The sequence below is a fragment of the Centruroides sculpturatus genome, unplaced genomic scaffold (genome assembly GCF_000671375.1).
Source record: "Centruroides sculpturatus isolate CEXI.00-Female unplaced genomic scaffold, Cexi_2.0 scaffold883, whole genome shotgun sequence".
Classification (NCBI taxonomy): domain Eukaryota; kingdom Metazoa; phylum Arthropoda; class Arachnida; order Scorpiones; family Buthidae; genus Centruroides; species Centruroides sculpturatus.
The window spans coordinates 29,437-47,960 of NW_019385114.1; the positions used below are offsets into that span (position 1 = coordinate 29,437).

The 18,524-nt window shown below is 28.4% G+C and overlaps 1 protein-coding gene and 1 long non-coding RNA gene across 2 annotated transcripts in view; one reads left to right on the plus strand and one right to left on the minus strand.

The window, feature by feature from the left end:
• Window positions 1–225: 225 nt before the first annotated feature.
• Window positions 226–18,524, plus strand: part of LOC111634967 (endothelin-converting enzyme 2-like) — a 32,651-nt gene continuing 14,352 nt past the window's right edge. The window contains exons 1-11 of the mRNA XM_023379818.1: window positions 226–530; window positions 12,167–12,270; window positions 12,399–12,458; window positions 14,344–14,499; window positions 14,568–14,648; window positions 14,769–14,968; window positions 15,137–15,322; window positions 15,907–15,978; window positions 16,042–16,181; window positions 16,362–16,599; window positions 16,669–16,767. Of these exons, the coding sequence (XP_023235586.1) occupies window positions 529–530; window positions 12,167–12,270; window positions 12,399–12,458; window positions 14,344–14,499; window positions 14,568–14,648; window positions 14,769–14,968; window positions 15,137–15,322; window positions 15,907–15,978; window positions 16,042–16,181; window positions 16,362–16,599; window positions 16,669–16,767 (1,338 nt within the window). The 5' untranslated portion in view covers window positions 226–528. The remainder of the gene's footprint in view (window positions 531–12,166; window positions 12,271–12,398; window positions 12,459–14,343; window positions 14,500–14,567; window positions 14,649–14,768; window positions 14,969–15,136; window positions 15,323–15,906; window positions 15,979–16,041; window positions 16,182–16,361; window positions 16,600–16,668; window positions 16,768–18,524) is intronic.
• LOC111634968 lies at window positions 2,304–7,116 on the minus strand. Its single transcript, XR_002758313.1, has 3 exons — window positions 6,712–7,116; window positions 2,813–2,978; window positions 2,304–2,731 (listed from the first exon to the last, which is right to left on the minus strand). It is a non-coding gene; the product is annotated as an uncharacterized LOC111634968 (long non-coding RNA).

An 18,524-nucleotide genomic window follows, 5' to 3' on the forward strand; every position in this document is an offset into this window, starting at 1 on the left:
TAATCATTAAAAAAAAATTAAAATTAACTATTTATATTAAAAAATTTTTAACGCTTAACATTAATTATTAAAATGAGGAGCAATTAAATTTTTTGAAATTAACAACAAAAACGTTGCTGTAAATAGTTAACATAAATTTCAAAAATTTTATAAATTCCAGTTGTATAAACCAAAAATAAAGTTTATTTTCTTTATAAAAGAAATATATCTATATAAATTAGTATTATGTGTTTAGAACAAAATGTATACAAAATAAATAATACATATCTAATAAAATGTACAACACCCACCAAAGGAAGCTCTTGAATATAATTTTAACAACCAAGGACAGACTTATTAGTGTCAAATCTATATGGAGCGATTGGATCACTGGCAGAATCCGTTCAGATGTTATAACAACAACAATGAAGAAAACTGTTCCTGAATAGAATATGCCAAAAATTAATATTAACAAATTATATTGGATTCTTTATGATAAAGAAATAGAATTTGAAAACGGAATAAATCAGCGATCAAAGTCCTGTTAAAATGTAAGTAATCAGTTATATTTTTAATAGTAAGTTCTTACTTTGGTTGTGAAGTATTGATATTTTACCAAAACGCATTAATTTATTAATTTAATTCGATGTTAAACTGAAAATTAAGAAAAGTTTATAACTACTTTTTTTTATATAACGACCGAAACTAAAATAATATTAAGTTTTCATTTATTATTAATTCTTTGTAAATGAATGGCTTGACGCTTGACGCGTGCAACTCAAAAATAAAAAAGCAAATAACCCGTTAATGATGGTTATTAATAGATTATAATGAAAACTATTTGTTAAAAGGAAATTACACTTAAAATAATTCGGCACTTGTACTATTTTAATAACGCTTGTATAATTGTTATGCTTGTTCTTTCTAGCAAATTTTATTTTTAATAATCAATGACTAAAATCATTTGGTATTTAAAACTTCAATTTTCTCTGTTTGATAGTTTATCTTACTTTGTTTTTGTATTATAATGCAAATTTAACTGCTAATTACATGAAATATAAAAATTCAAATAATTACCAACAAAATATTATAAAAGTTAGGTTACTATTATTATTATTTATTTATTTATCAAATGTTATGTTTATTCCGAAATATTAGTTGTTTTTATGTATATTTTGTTTCTTATATAGTTCAAGAGACATGAATATGAATATGTTCACTCTATATTCTTTATATGTTCGAAATAAAGTATTATGGCTTAAAGAAATAAGAGAGTTAATAAAGAATTAAAATAATGACAAGCATATAGCATAAATACATTTTTTTCTTATGAATCATTTCCAATAACGATCGTGAAACTTAATTCATCTTGTTCATTTACGTCTGTATTAAATTATCTCTCTCTAAACTTGTTAGTTTGAAGTTAATATATGCAACGTGAAGACAGACTTCAGAGATAACATAAAATTATAATGTAAAAAGTACTAGATGTAAAAGTAAAGTAACTAAACTTATAAACGAAAATGAGATAGGAAGAACTCGCATAACAGAGGAATTTCATATGGTTTTATTAATTTTTTATTGCAAATATCATAATAATAGTTAACAATTATGTCATTTCATAATTATAATTTTTATAATAAAAATATTTCAATGACACAAAAATAATGCAAGAAAATTAACTAAATGAAATGTAGAAAATTTTTAATTTCGAATATTAATTTCCAGTTAATATTTATTAACTTAATTTAGTTTATTATCCATATTTTTATTTTAGTTTTGTATCAATGATATCGATTTACATTATTAGTTAATTAGTTTTTAAAATTTACCCTAATTTATATTTAATTTTTTAAACATAATTTTTGTATCTCATTAATTATGTTTTAAAATATAAATATATATATTCTGATATACATTGACCAAAAACTTTTGCTATCAAATATAAAGAATAATATTTAATGTATTATAATATATTCCTCGTTGATCTTTATATTTATTTTACTTATAAGAACTATTCTTGTAATTAGATTACTTTATTCACTATGAACAGGAAGTCTGGGAAAATTCCCAAGATACTAAATGAGGAGATATTTAATAAAATGAAGGATAAACGGAAAAAACAATTAACTTATTTATTAGTTTAAGGAATATTAAAAACATAACTCCCGTTTTAATTTTTAGATTTTAGTGTTTTCATAATTAATGTTACTTGACGCATATTCGGAAATATAAGGTATAGTCTACTAAATATTGAAAGAAAATGATTATTCAAGAGAATTTATCTATGTATTAATAAATTAAATAATATATTTTTATTTATTTATTTAGCATTCTGGTACAAAGACCCTGATGCGGGGATATAGCATAAAACAAAGTATACAAAAACATTACAAAATAATATACACATTTCACAGATTATATCCGTCCATTGCAGTAACATAATTTAATATTAATAGAAAATTACACAATTCAAAAAATTATTTTAAACCAAATTCAACAAAAGGAAAAAACAAAAACTTAAACTACATGGGAGAACTATCCGAAAAAAAAAATAAATAAATCCGAAAAAAATAAACAACCAACTAGGTTAAAAAACTTACCTAAAAAAGAAAAACAACAGTTTATATCGCTCTTTCAAAAAAATCGGATAGTCTCCCAAGCAGTCCAAGCAACCACAGGTTAAATAATAGGCAGACCACGCCCCAAACCGAAATTTACATAAAAAATAACCACTATTTTCACTTTAAGCCTAAGAACAAAACAGAAAAAATCAAATATATTATAAACATTATGAAATAAGCAATTTAACCTTCTTTATAAAAATAAATACCTTAAAAAATAAATCAAAATCAGAAATAACTTTTTTAAACTGATTAAATGAAAAACAGGGAACCCCAAAGGTCTCCTCACGTAATTTTGACAAAAAAGTACAAACAGCGATAATATGAAACGCATCCAATGGCGAGTCAGCCACACCACATACGCAACTGTCTCTTCTGTAATTACATAAAAAACTTAATGAATTACACCTTATTTGCATTAATACAGCCATAACATTAGATGAAAAATTACTATTATAAATAAAACAATCAAAAAAGGGTTTGTTCAGACTCTTATACCACTCACAGTAAGAACTTAATAATATACCATGATTCAACTTCGAAATATAATTATCAAAATTATTTAACTTTAATAAATAAACACTATTAACATCTTGTAACAAATTATCAAAATTGATTCCGTTCCTTGCACAATTAGCCAACCAATACTTCGACCAAGGTAACTCAGCTTGTTTCAAAATAAAACTCAAACAAATTTTACTAAGACGTTTATCATTTAAACTCAACGTTCTAAAAATCCAATTAACATATCTGTTCAAGATCAAACAAGATAAAGGAATCAATGAACACTCCATAGACACTAAATAACCAGGAGTGCACCTTGGAAGCCCGTACATTCTCTTAATAAAAGTAACTAATACTGTATTCAAGCTTTCCGCCTGAAAACCCCACACCTCGGAAGCATAAAGAAGAGATGAACCCACCACAGCATTAAATAACCTTAACCGATCCTTCAAATTACACAACTTTGCAGACTGACACATTTGAATAACTTTGTCCATTTTTATCTCTGCATTAACTTTACAGGACCTCACATGGGTATTAAAATAACCATTACTTTTAAAAATTACACCTAAATACTTATATTGTGATACAACCGAAATTGGAGCATTTCGGAACCACCACTTATCAGCCTTAGAAACCTTACCACCATTTCGAAAGACCACAATTTTAGATTTTGCAAGATTCAATTGTAAACTATTATCCTTTAAATATTTATCCAAAAGGTCAATCGACCTCTGCAATGACCTCGGAGAATCCGCCACAATTACCACGTCATCCGCATACGCTAATATCTTAACAGAAACACCACCCACAACTATACCATCTCCACCGGAGTCATCAATACAATTCAATAAATCATTTAAGAATAAACTAAAAAGAATAGGGCTTAGAATGCAACCCTGTTTAACACCCTTATCAGAAAAGAAAGGTTGAGAACAATAATTCCTCCATTTAATCCTAACATTCGAGCCACTATATAACTCTGCCAATAAGGATACAAACTTAAAACTTAAACCAAACTTTAATAATTTCCTCCATAATAAATTCCTATCAACAGAGTCAAATGCTGATGCTAAATCTATAAAAAAAGCATAGACCTTACGCCGTTTCCTACTTAATGTCTTAGCAATTACAGTATACAGAATAAAAATATTATCAACAGTCGAGTAGCCTGCACGAAAACCAGCCTGACTCTCTGAGAGAATATCTCTCATACTCAACCAACTTATTAACCTGTAATACAAAACTCTACAAAAAATCTTAGAAACACAACACAACAACGAGATACCTCTATAGTTTGTAAGTACTGACCTTAAACCACCTTTAGGCACCGGAACCAATAAAGAACTCTTCCATTCATCCGGAATAACACCAGTTTTCAAAACCTTATTAAAATTATCTAATAAACAAAAGAAAGCACTATCAATTTTCCAAAATTCAGTAGGAATACCATCTATTCCCGGAGCACCACCAACATTCGACCTACTTAAAACGATTCTTAGTTCTTCCTCCGAAATATAAGAGTCCAATATTTCGTTCGACCAAGTCACGCAATCATTAAAAACCACTAAATCAACATTATATGGACTCTCAGAGCCATAAAGGGAGAAGAAATAACTAAACCAATCAAGTAAACTGATATTTACCTTAACACAACTTCCTCTTGCTTTACATAAATTCCAAAATAATCTATTATTTTTATAAAAGTTTTTAACATTTTGTAACCTATTACAAAATTCCTTCTTCTTTGCTAAACATAATTTCTTTACCAAACTACGGTACAATACAAAAACTTTCCTCTGAACCGCTAAACCGTTTTTCTTAAACTCTAACCAAGCTCTATTTCTAGCTCTAATCATTAATCGACAATCCAAATCAAACCAATCATCAATTCCAACCATAGTCTTTTTCTTTTGAGTCAATCCTTTCACTTTGGCAAAATCCAGTATCACCTTACTGAGCTCCAATAGAGATAAATTAGGGGTCTGCTCCAAGCAGCACCTCAAATCAGCAGACAACGATTCCAGCTGATCACTGTCCCAGAAAATCCTCTGATAACAAGTGCCAGAATCACCTGAGTAAACTGTAGCACGATCTTCCAAATAAAGGACTATTGGGCAGTGATCAGACAAAAAACAACTCTCTATTCTAAAACTTTTAATACAATTCCACACAGCAGGAGCAACAATTCCCAAATCAATTACCGAGGATCCTCGGTTAGAAACAAAAGTAAACTCTCCCGCTTCATCACCAGCAGCTCTACCATTTAGAATTATTAAATCATTATCCGCACAATACTCAAGAACTTTCCATCCTCTCACATTAATATTTACATCCTTGGAGGCTCTATTTCTCTTATTAACAGTAATACCTCTACTATCACATATACTTGTCGAAATTATATTATGGTCACCAATCCGTGCATTAAAATCACCCAACAAAATCCAATTAGAGTCATCGATCTCAAACCGGGACAATACATCAAAAATTTCTTGCCATCTTTGTTCCTGTATATAAACAAAACAAATATTAAACTCTCCTAACGGTAACAAAATATTAATCAGTACAATATAACTATCTCTATAAATAATATTAAATTTCAAAGAAGATTTAATGCAAAGCAACCAGCCAGCCATAGGTCTACCTCTATTATGAGCCCGCAAGGCATCACCAACAATACAATGATATTCTCTTAATTCTTCCCAGTAACATCTACTCCCACCTTTAACAAACCATGTTTCCGATAAAAAAACCACATCATACTTTAATAGATAACTCCAAAAGGACCGCGGTTTATTACCAATCCCAGCACAATTCCACGCCATAATAGAAAACACAGAAGTCATTGGTGGTTGCTATGAGATCGGCACCACCTTGGCCAATACTTCATCAAATTTATACCGAACTCCATCTACTAATAACTTATCATAACTTAACCGAACATTTTTTGCTCCTTCCTCCCTTTTTTTCTTTCCAAAAATCCTTAGGTTGTATCTAATATCCCTTAAACGTTTAGAAAAATCATCATACACAGAAACATTAAGATTCCGATTCTCAAATACAGCCTTTTTAAACCTTAATTTATCACTAAAAGACCCAAATTGACAAATCACTGGTCTGGGTTTATCTCCAACCTTCTTCCCAATCCGATGCACGTTTACAAAATGTAATGAGGATAAATTCAAAGTATTAACCGAAAAAAAACTAACAGTATCAAATATTTCCAAAGACGACTCCTCTTTCCTCTCTTCCAATCCGTGGATAACAACATTGTTCATCCTTCTCTGATTGTCCATAGCATCCAGTTCTCTCTCAAAAGAAGACAATTTTGTAAGAATTTTATCCGTATTCACCGAATGCCCAACACCGGTTACCTCCCCTCCAACCTTTGACTCAACCTCCCCCAACCTCACCTCGAAATCAATCAACGCCTCATCTACATTTTTGAGCCACTCTGTCAGGTGATCCAGTCTTCTGATGAATTCATCAACCTTACCATTCAACGAAACATGCAAACGCAATAGAAGCCTAACTCCTTCCGCCACATCAAAATTTGAATCCTGTAATAAATTCGCAATATCCTCTTCACCAGAAGTAGTCTCACCCCTAAATCTAGTTGTTGATCTTTCCGGAACGGTTGGAGAAAAAGTCTTCCTCTTCCGAGTCTGGGACATATTTATAAAGTAAACTTACCTAAAAAAAGAAAAACAACAGTTTATATCGCTCTTTCAAAAAAATCGGATAGTCTCCCAAGCAGTCCAAGCAACCACAGGTTAAATAATAGGCAGACCACGCCCCAAACCGAAATTTACATAAAAATAACCACTACTTTCACTTTAAGCCTTAAAAAATAAATCAAAATCAGAAATAACTTTTTTAAACTGATTAAATGAAAAACAGGGAACCCCAAAGGTCTCCTCACGTAATTTTGACAAAAAAGTACAAACAGCGATAATATGAAACGCATCCAATGGCGAGTCAGCCACACCACATACGCAACTGTCTCTTCTAAAAAAGAAAAACAGCAGTTTATATCGCTCTTTCAAAAAAATCGGATAGTCTCCCAATTAAATAATATAAATTTAAATTGTTGATTTTTATTCAGTTTATCATAATACATAGACCAAATGTTTAGAAGTTTTAGAAGCAATTCGCATATTCTAATTGTATATTATAGGAGTGTATAAACGTTGTTAAGACAGTAGCTATATATCATTTATCAAAAATAAGATATTACACTAAGTGGCCAAATTTTTAAAGACATTATATTAATATAGTGTTTATCCTCCTTTAGCTTTGAACACAAAACATAATTATTCTAGACAGATTCTACAAGCTGTTGTAATATTGCTTAGGAAATTTGAACAATGCTCAAGAATATTGATTCATACTGACATAATAGCAGCTCTCAGTTGATTTAAATTAGATGGTGGCATTTCTATCTTTATTCACAAATGCTAGATAGGGTGAATGAGCTGGTCAGTGAAGCAAATGCTCGACCAAAGAGCCTGATGAAAGGCAAATTGTCCTGTTGAAAGTGCCCATCTGTATCAGGGAACACAGTAGCCATCAATGAGTGTACATAGTTAGCAAAAATATTGAAGAAGTTTATGGTATTAAGAGATATTTCCAGGTGTTTTAGGGGTCACGTGTGTCTCAGGAATACATTCCCAGACCATTATTCAGATGTAGAGAGATGTAGATTATCCAGATGTAGAGACCAGATGTAGAGCTGTCTCTTGGCAAGCTGGGGCCACGGATTTGTGCTGCTGGCATCATATTCTGATCCTGATATCAGCATAGGGGAGAAGAAACCGAGGATCGTTGGACCAAGCAACTTTTTACACTCATCAAGCTCCAACTGTGGTGTGTCTGGGTCCATAGCAGGTGCGCTTTCCTGTTTTTCTGTGATAGCAAAGGCACTCTTGACTCTTGATGGTCTCCTGCTGTTATTAAAACCTATCTGGAATAAGGTCTGGCATTTTATGTGTTCGGATGTGCTTTTTGCTGCACTCGTGTTGTACTGAGCTGCAGTCTGTTATGTTGTTGCCCTTCTGTTGTCATGGACAATTCGTATCAGTCACCCGTTAACTCTTTGATCCACAAGCTTTTTCCGTCCACAGTTGCACTTATTGCTTGACATTTTTGGCCAATAGCCATTCTATGAACACCCATGATAGTGCTGCAGGAGAAAAGCCAAGGATATTAGCAGTTTCTGAAATACTGGAACTGGATATTCTCGCTCCTGCGATCACGCTACAATCGAAGACGTTTAAACCTTCTGTGTTACCCATGTACAGATTAACTGTACTGATAAACAGTTCTCTTGATACCGAGCATGCCTTTTATACAATATTTATTGCTGCTACATCACCATATGTCACTAATGGACCCAGCTAGGTTAAGTGATGGGTTTCTCTAATAATTTGGCTACTCAGGATATAACATATGTAAATAAATGTCTTTACTCAGAAAAAACTTTAGTAAGTTTTATAAAAATTTTCGAGTTTGACGTTGAATGAAAACTATGTGTATTTAAAGGAGACAATCCATTAAAAAATAAATACAGTACTAAAATTAATTTGCATATTTATAAGAAACATTAAACATATTTTGACGTTTTATTAGTTCCACACGTTTTTAGCCGCTCTACATATTTGTCTAAAACCTCAGTCAGAATCGAATGTTTTGGTATTATTCACGAATTTTATGAAATTTCGTTCGAATGGAAACGCATATTTAATGAACGGGGACTTTATTTAGATTCAAATCACTAATAAAGTTTTACACTTGTACTTAGGGCTTTGCTAAACTAAAATTTTGATATCGATATCAGGCTTGATATCAAATTCCCTTCGATATTTTTGTATTTTTGATTGATATCTTTGTAAAGAAAATAAAAGCGTAAAGGAAGCTCACTGCTACTAATTTGTCTTCAATGTTTTCCGTAAATATATAAATTAATCTTAAATTTTTTTACGAAGTTGTCTTTTTTTAATATTTATATTTTTCAAATATTTTATAAAATCTATTATAATATATATTTAAATATATATCGCTGACTTTAATTAATAAGTTATAACATTGATATCTTTCTATTAACTAAATGTTCTGAATGTTATCATCAAGATATAGTCTACTGTATATATGTTACTGTGAATGACCGAAATGGGGGGAACTGTGTGAATGTCAACATTCACACAGTTCCCCCCATTTCGGTCACCACAGACAACTGTGTGAATGTCAACATTCACACAGTTGTCTGTGGTGCATGTCAACATTCACACAGTTGTGTGTGTCGACATTCACCGGCGAATGTCGACATTCACAAACATTGGTCTTTCACAGTAACATATATACATTTTAAATTATTTTTTGTATTGTTATAATATTATTAGTATTTACATGTATATTTTTATTTCAACCATAAAATATGATTGAAAAAACATTCGCTAATAACTAATTCAAACTTATTACTTTTCTATAGTTTGTTGACAATTACTACAATACCTCTATACATATTTATAAATTATTACTATATATTAAATTATTATTAATATAATTTATTATAAATCATAAATTCATATAAAAATATACATGAATTAGCAACAATGCTGATGAGGAAATTAAAAAGACCGTAATGCATTTATGGCCGTTGAACGGCTGTTTGTGAAATAATAGATTACATGCCTTGATTATTAGATATTTGTTCTAAAATAAGAATTTTATTGATAGATATATTTATTTTTAAATATACTGTTTAAGTATTATTTAAAAATTTTTAATAAGTAATTAATTAATTAAAAATATTTCATCATTTCCCATATCACAATTAAGTGAGTGATATATGATATGATTGTAATAAGTAGGGCTATTTATTAAGCACAAGTTCAAAGTACACTTCGTAAATATGTATATTTATTTATTATTATTATCATCGAAAACAAGATATTTTTTTTTTCATAATTAAAAGTAAAGCTTTGTTCAATATTGGACAAAATGTCGAAAATGAGTTGTCATTTGAGTAATTCGATACAATTTATTTGAATATAAAGTATAGTAATTTTAAATTCGATACGACAATAAAAGAATTTATAAAGATATAAAGATAATTTAAAGAATAAAGGCCTAAGGGTGTGATTCGTAATACTGGATGTAAATAAAATAAAATAATATTAATCAAAATAAATAGTACAATATAAAATAAAGTCGTAAAAAAGTAATAATAATATGCTAAGTAAAACGAATTATTGTTAGAGGAAACGTCAATGAAAAAATAAAATGTAAAACTGAAGTTTTAGTGAACAAATTTTTTTATATTCTTAGATATTAACCTATTCTACAAATATATTATATAATTAAATATTTCTCTTCATGGCTGTGCTTCGGGGTTAACCCCAATTCCTTCTAAATGAGTTGGTTAACCCACTCATTTGGAAAGAATTAAAAATTAAATAAAAAAAAATAATAAAAAACCTTGTAACTTATACTGTAAAAATTAATAAACTACGTTATGAAAAATAACGTGCATTTTAAATTTTACCCTTGAAAATTTTTTGCACGACCCCGTTTCTCTCGTAGGTAAAATTATACAGAAATTAGTAAACTTATAATAATTTAATCGTAAAGAAAAATTATTTAATTATCATAAAATTGATAAATTGTAAAATTAAAATAGTTTTTTTGATATAAATAATTATTAAATAATTTTTTACATTAATTCAAACTTTATGAAGCTTATAAGAAACGTTATCCAAGCCTCAGGTAAAAACTTAGACTATTCTCACATATTTTGGGTTCTCTATTGAAGTACTTTTCCGTAATCTTTAGACTTGTGCTCGCGATACCAAGGTGTATGTGTGAAGACGCTAAAAGGTAACAAGGGTAAATATTTTAAAAAATTGCTATTTTACTCGAACATAATGAGTAAAGTAATGCGTTTTGCATCGATTAGCAATAGTTTAGATAAGTTACTTCGTGAGCTGGCACGTCGGGAACACAAAGGGAGCGACACCAAAGAAATAGTCTTTCGTTGAAGAAGGGAGACCAAAGTACATTAAAATTACCGTATCTTCCTTTTTAGAATAGATGTATAGAAGTGCACTAAAAATAATGAGAATTAATTTTCTATATTATTAATTTTGATAGTTGACGTATAATAGTTTGTTGTAAATAATAATTTGAAATATTTCGCTAACTTATTTTAATATAGGAAAATTTTGAATGGTGCTTACAATTTATAACCTAGAAATATTAAATAAATAAAATAATCTGGAGTTATCAATGTCATTATTTAAATTATATTGTATTTTTTTTTTTGGTTCTTAAATTCTTGTGAAAAACATTCAACAATTCAAAATGGTTAGGAACTGAAATGAAATGATATTGATCGAATAGAAATGTGTTTTTACCAGTTTCAAATCTTACTGAATATAATCAGAAAGGAGAAAATTAATGCTAAGAAAACAACAAATTTGAAAGAGTTCACTTGTTTACGATTGGAATAAGATTTTTCTTAATCAAATTGTTTGATTAAACTTTTTATAACTCTTTTCATACAGCGACCACTAAAAGGCCATAATTATTTGGTTAAAGTTTAGATTTTTTGAGTCATTCTTCGATAAGCGTTTCGAAGTGAATATTTTCTTGCTCTAGAATAATACGAAAAAAATCTATTTCGTGAAATAAAAACGCTATTTCGCTATCAAATTAATAATTTTATTTTACGAGTGACTTATTTTTAACAGGAAAGATAACACATTATTGAAAGAAAACGTTTAATTTATATTTTAAAATTTAAGTAAACTTTTTCTGTTTTTAATTTGATTTGAATTTTGATATAATTTCTAGATTTTATAAGTTTACTTTCTAATGTCTTCGTTTTATATATAAAAAAATAAATGTAACTATAATTAGCAAAATTATAATGTAGCCTATTTAAAAATTATTTTAATAAATGAAATATTTTAAAAGAAAATTAAAATGAGTTAATTCCATTTATTCTGTATTCATATAATTAGCCTGTAATTTTCTGAATTTAATTACTTTTTCTCCCGCAGGAAATGGGAAAGAAGAATGAAAGTAGATTGTTATTTATTTTTTATCTGCATGTTTTTACTTCTTATATTTACCACCATGATTGCCATTATCATATACTATAAAAGTAAATATTTTGAATGCTATTAATTTTTTTAAAGAAAAAGAAACAATACAAACAACTAAAAATAGTTTCAATATTTTTAAAATATTTTAAAATATTTAATATAAATTATTGTTTTGTTCTGTGAATAGGTATAAACGTAAATTTTCCTAAAGAGGAAATATGTTTAACATCAGTTTGTAAAAATGAAGGTGAGAATATTTTAAATATTAGCATATAAAACTTTACGGAGAAATTGTATTGTCTATTGTATAATTTACTATTTAGTATTATATTTCAAAATTTTATGAAAAATAAACATTGGAAAAATAGTATAGGCCTACTTTATTAAGTATGTTATTTTTCCAATTATGTAATAACGCTAAAGATGTTTTAAGGCAGCGATTCCCAATCTGTGGTACGCGTACCCCTAGGGGTACGCGATAGGTTGTTTAGGGGTACAGAAAAAAGTTAGTTATTATGGCAGAAAAAATAATATATTATGTATCACAAACTAATAGTATTAAAAAATTATTAGATAAATAATGTTCCTTGCAACAATCACAACTTTATTATACATTTTTTCTTTTAGTTTTTTTTCCTTTAATTTAAAGTTACAATATGTAAAATTAACAATACGGTTACTTACTAAATTTCTTAAATGAGGGGTACAATCTACAGATATGACATGTCACGGGGTACGCTAATGAAAAAAGGTTGGGAACCACTGTTTTAAGGAACTACAGAGAACATGTGAAAACCGACAACATCTTACAGAACTAAACAGTTAAATTTACAAATAAACTCTAACAAGACTGAAATAATCATCTATAGTCTGGTAAGAGTATCAACTTGCAATATATATTTTTTAATTGATCATCAAAGATTGGAAATCGTTGACTGAGTTCAAGATTTAGGTATAATATTTGATTCAAAACTCTCAAACTGCATATAGGAAATTTAATCAAATAAGTCAATTCGTAGGAGATTGCTTTGGCGAAATTTTAGAATAAATTCTAGTAAAAAACAGAGTATTATGTTCATCCAACATACAGTCTATAATAGACTATACCTTACCTATTTCGGCTTATGCCCATCCATTTACCCTAAATAAACTTTATTCAAAATTGGCTAAAATTTATATTTTACTTAATAAACTTTCTCGTTTCCGATTTACAGACTCGCTGGAAGTCGCACATGTTCGCTTAGGTTTGTCTAAGTTTCATAAACGCATTTAATATTTCGATTGAATATATACTTATAAATATTTTAACGGTACTCTTATCCCAATATATTAACCTTCATATCACCTCTCAATATTAGAAATACTACTTGTTTATACTCTTCATATTGTCGTCTTAATGTTACCATAAAATCGTTTTTTTTTTACCGCTACCACGAAGCTTCTGTAAAAATGGAAAATAAACTTTATATCGAACTTTATCGTATGAAAAAACTTAAACGATGGTCAAGTAAGCGGAGACATTTTTAACCGATTCAAGAAGTCATGAGTAGAGCCTGGAATCATCAACGTTATGATAATTGTTGTGTATGACTAATATGAACCTGCGATAATATCACACGGTGTATCAAGTGGACAAATAATTAATGAAGATTATTACTAGAAATATCTAGAATATTATCATCTCCCAGAAGTGATCTGAGCTACTGCAAGAATTACCAATAATTCTGTTCATTATATTTTTCGTCAAGTATCCGCTAAAGTTAAGGGTGTTCTTTGCAGGTGGGACGAGAAAACGGAGCATTTTTCCTACTCGCCTCATATAAGTACTGTACCTGAAATTATTAATCTTCTATGCTAGACATTAGAATTACAAGTTATATAACATGTAGTTTATGGACATCCTATCCGGTGAAATAAAATTAATTATAATATAATTAGTTTCGTGATGAATTTTATCGCATATGACGTCATTGAAAACTGGTATCAACAGCAACACTATATTTTATTTTCCCACAAATCATTTTTTATAATTCATTTCATTTTGTAATAAACTAGATTAATGGGAAAATTTTAACTTTCTCTAGTTTTTAAATTATTTAAAAATGAATAAAAATGAAATTTAACATTTTTAGCTGGACGAATATTGCAGAATATGGATAACAGTGTGAATCCTTGTGATGATTTTTATTCTTTCACTTGTGGATCTTATTATAAATATAAAGATGTATACAGTGACTGGATAAATTCCCTCACTGAATTAAGAGGATATGTGAAATTTTTACAAAAAGGTAATTTTAATGTTATAACAATCAATATTTAATACTCCAAAAAACGAAAATATTTTATTTAATTTTAGAAACATTAGAGAAACAAGAAGAAGGTTTACCTAATTATGCAGAGAAAGTAAAGATGTATTACCAATCATGTCTAACAAAATGTACGTAACTTAATGAAATTAAATTTATCATTACTTATGTAAGCTATAATACATGCGAACGATAATTTTTCTATCATTGATACATAATTAATAATTTTAATTTAAACAATCACATTTTAGCCACTTCTGTTCAAAAAATTCTGAATGATTTCCTGCAAACAACACGAATTTCAAGTTGGCCTTTTACTGATAATGTATTTTATAAGTATTCAAATACAAACGTTGAGGATATTATTGCAAAGTCTTTTATTTATGATGATACCGGATTATTTTTTTCAATTAATTCTTTGCACAAAAACGGATCTTTATATTACATAAAGGTATATTAATATTTTTGATACACATCTACTATTTCTTAATTACTCTTTGTGTATTACCCACTTCTTTAACCAATGCCTGTATAAGTTATTTCATAAATTTATTCACATTGATTATATTTCTTTCTTAAATTGTATAATAGTAAAAGTTTTGATAAAAGTTTTTTTCAGATATTTCCAGGAAATGGTGCCATAAATAATTATGGATTATTGAATGATACAGATGAATACTTCATTTTTTTAAAGCAGAAATATATTTCTCTGTTTAGATATGTTTTGATGAATATTGGATTAAAACCAGAAAAAATAATACAGATAATGGATGAAGTTATAAACTTAGAAACTTCTTTAGCAGAAGTAAGTTTTCTTTCGATTATAGTTAGATTTGGATCGGAATGGTGGGAGAAACTCAACGCCACGCATGAGAGATCTGCTAAAGGGGAGATTTTCTACGGAAAAATGTCTCCTATTTAGTGTTAGACATGCGAAGGAAAACTCCAACTTTAGTCTTGCTCGATGGTTTTATCTACTCGGCCACTGGTAGGAGATTGCAATTAGACCAATTAGATAAGTGCTATAAGTACAGGAACAATCAAGCTAAAAACCAAAATTCGTTATTTATTATTTAATCATCATTATATTTATTCATAAATGAATGATGATCAAATAATATTTCATATTTCATTGATTTAACTTGGTATAATATGTAGATTTTGAAAAATAATGTGAAACCATACATTATTTTCATTATCACATTGTTATCATAGAAATTGCTTTCATGATATATTTTATCTATTGAAAACCATATCCGTTTTATGTGAGAAGTCTGAATGTGGATTTATATTAAAATTTAAATTAAAAACTATTTAAAATGTAAACTAGATTATTTTAAATGATAGCTAACTGAAATAAATTGATATTATTTTTGTATTTTTTCATAGATTAAGGAAAATGAGAGAAGTGATAACTTTACAATGATTACAATAAAAAAATTGGAATCTTCATGCAGCGAGGTAATTATTATATCATTCGAAATACACCCTTGTTCTTTAGTTAATCATCTTTATGTCCATTAGATCAAATGGACCTCTCTATTTAAATTTATGTTTGAATTTATGGAGCATCCTCAAAATTATAGTAATGATATTCAATTAAAAGTGAAAGATATGGAAATAATGTTGGATCTATGCAGATTAGTAGGAAGAACACATCCTAGGTAAAGTATTTTTAATTTATGTGACATGACTTGTATTTATGATTAATTCCCTCTAATTAATTAAGATAATTTTAACGATAAATAAAGCTATCATTATTTATTGAACAGAATATTTCAGTTGAATTTTTTTTATGTATTTTTCTCTCTATTTTTAGTTTCTTTTTTACATTTAATTGACAGAATAATCTACAATTCAATCGTTTGGAATATATTCATCAATTATCTGTATCAAGTAGATTTTGTATTTCGACAGTTAGCGACAGATAAGAAACGTGATATTTTAATTGGATCAAGTTATTTCAAATCTAGAAGTAATCAAAAATGGAAAAAATGTCTTGCTAATTTAAAAAAACCTTTCTTGATTGGATTGGATTATTATTTATTAAATTATACTCAATCAGAAGAGAAAATTAAAGAGGTATTTTTAATAATAAGTTTTGTTTAAAGTAGACTTGTCAAATGGAAAATGGTTTTATTTATATTATAGATAAAGAATTTTATTAAGCAAGTTTTAAAATCAACAGAAGAAATATTTTCTGAAGAAAATTGGTTAGACGATTTTAGTAAAATTATTTTGAAATCAAAAGTAAGTTATATTTAGAAAATATTACCGGTATGAAATTTCTTATGTGTTATTATCATCTGCAAAATAGAAATATTATTAATTTGTTAATTATTTGAATAATTCTAAGAAATGGAAATATATTTTTTGGTTTGATTTTTTATATTTATACTCTCTTTAATGCACAATTTGAAGACCTCCGGATATCCGCCCGTAATTCAGAGTCAAGCGTTTTTACCCCGGTTGTAAATATCACCAACTGCACTCGCGTGACATTTTTGATTTTATTATGCATTCTATCTTCATGTGTTCGCGATTGTTAGAGAAAATGGTCGAATTCTCGATTGGATCTATAGCAATATTTTATTTACCAAGAGTATTTTAATTGAAATAACTTTTCTTTTTAAACATATTTTGGTCGAGGTTTCGACTTCTGGTCGAGACCTCACAAAAAAAAAAAAAAAATTATGGATGGTAAGTCCCGGATATGTCGGGTTCAGTCTCTTACCATCCGGTCTCCTCCATTTTGGTCCTAGCTAAACTCACGATCGGCCTCGAAGAAAGTCTTTCTTATTGATCATGGGGTGGAAGGGCTCTAAAAAACGCACAATTTGCATCAATTCGTTTGTATGTAAAATAGACTTATACATTTTTTTAAATACACATATTACTAAACATATATTTATTCGAAATTAATTGGGCTGCAATTTGAAAAATTTATAGACCTATAAATTCCCACTGTCGTCCGTCCGTCTAACTGCCTTTCCTAAATATCGAGAATGGAGTTAGTTATATGAAAACCGAGACAAGATATGAAAAGATGAGGAATAGTAGATTCCTTATTAACTATATATAAACTTCCAATGCACACCGAAAGTCACGTTACTTCAATTCAAAAATTCCCCTCCCGAAAGGAGTTCAGGTGGATGACCGGTACGACTCGGTTGCTAAAGAAAAAGTATGATGTACAGTACAGTACAGTACAGGGGCAAGTAACTACTAATTTGAAGGTGGAGAGAATATATTTTAAATTAAAGACATTAAAAATATGATTAAAAATTGCAGCCTGGCATTGTGAAGATGTCACAATAAATAATTACTCGTATTTCATTTTAAAGTGGTTCATTAACCTAAATTAGGTCACCTAAGTTAAAAGTTATTATTGTTAAAGGATCTTTTATAAAATGTATTTTTTCTTTGCAAATTATTTTAAAGTTGAGTTTTCAATAAAAAAGGCTAAGTTTTATATAGGCCTACATGTTGCTATTGTTATCTATTGCGCAGCTTGAATTTCTACAGAGAAAAATTTGCTAAATGCATTAAAATAATTTTAAATGTTTTATTTAAGTAATATTTTAATTATACCTACTGAGTATAATCGCTACTTTTTTGTTATTATGACTCCAAAATAATTGGATCATAAAAATTTATTTATACAGTATTTATTTTATTTTAATATATTTATGCAAATATATGTAAGCTTTTAATTGAAATAAAAAGCTGTATTATAATAAAGTTTATTTTAAATTGATGCAAAGCATAAACAAATTTAGTAATATATATATAGGCTATATATGTATTTTACTAAATTATATATATATAGGCTATATATGTATTTTACTAAATTATATATATATAAGCCTACACATATATAATATTTATTATTAATTATACAATGAATCATTTATGAAGATTATCCTAGACCAGGAGACCAGGGGTGGCAAACGTATGACCCGCCTGCCCAAAGTGGCACGTAACGTATCGTACGATTTTGATTTATC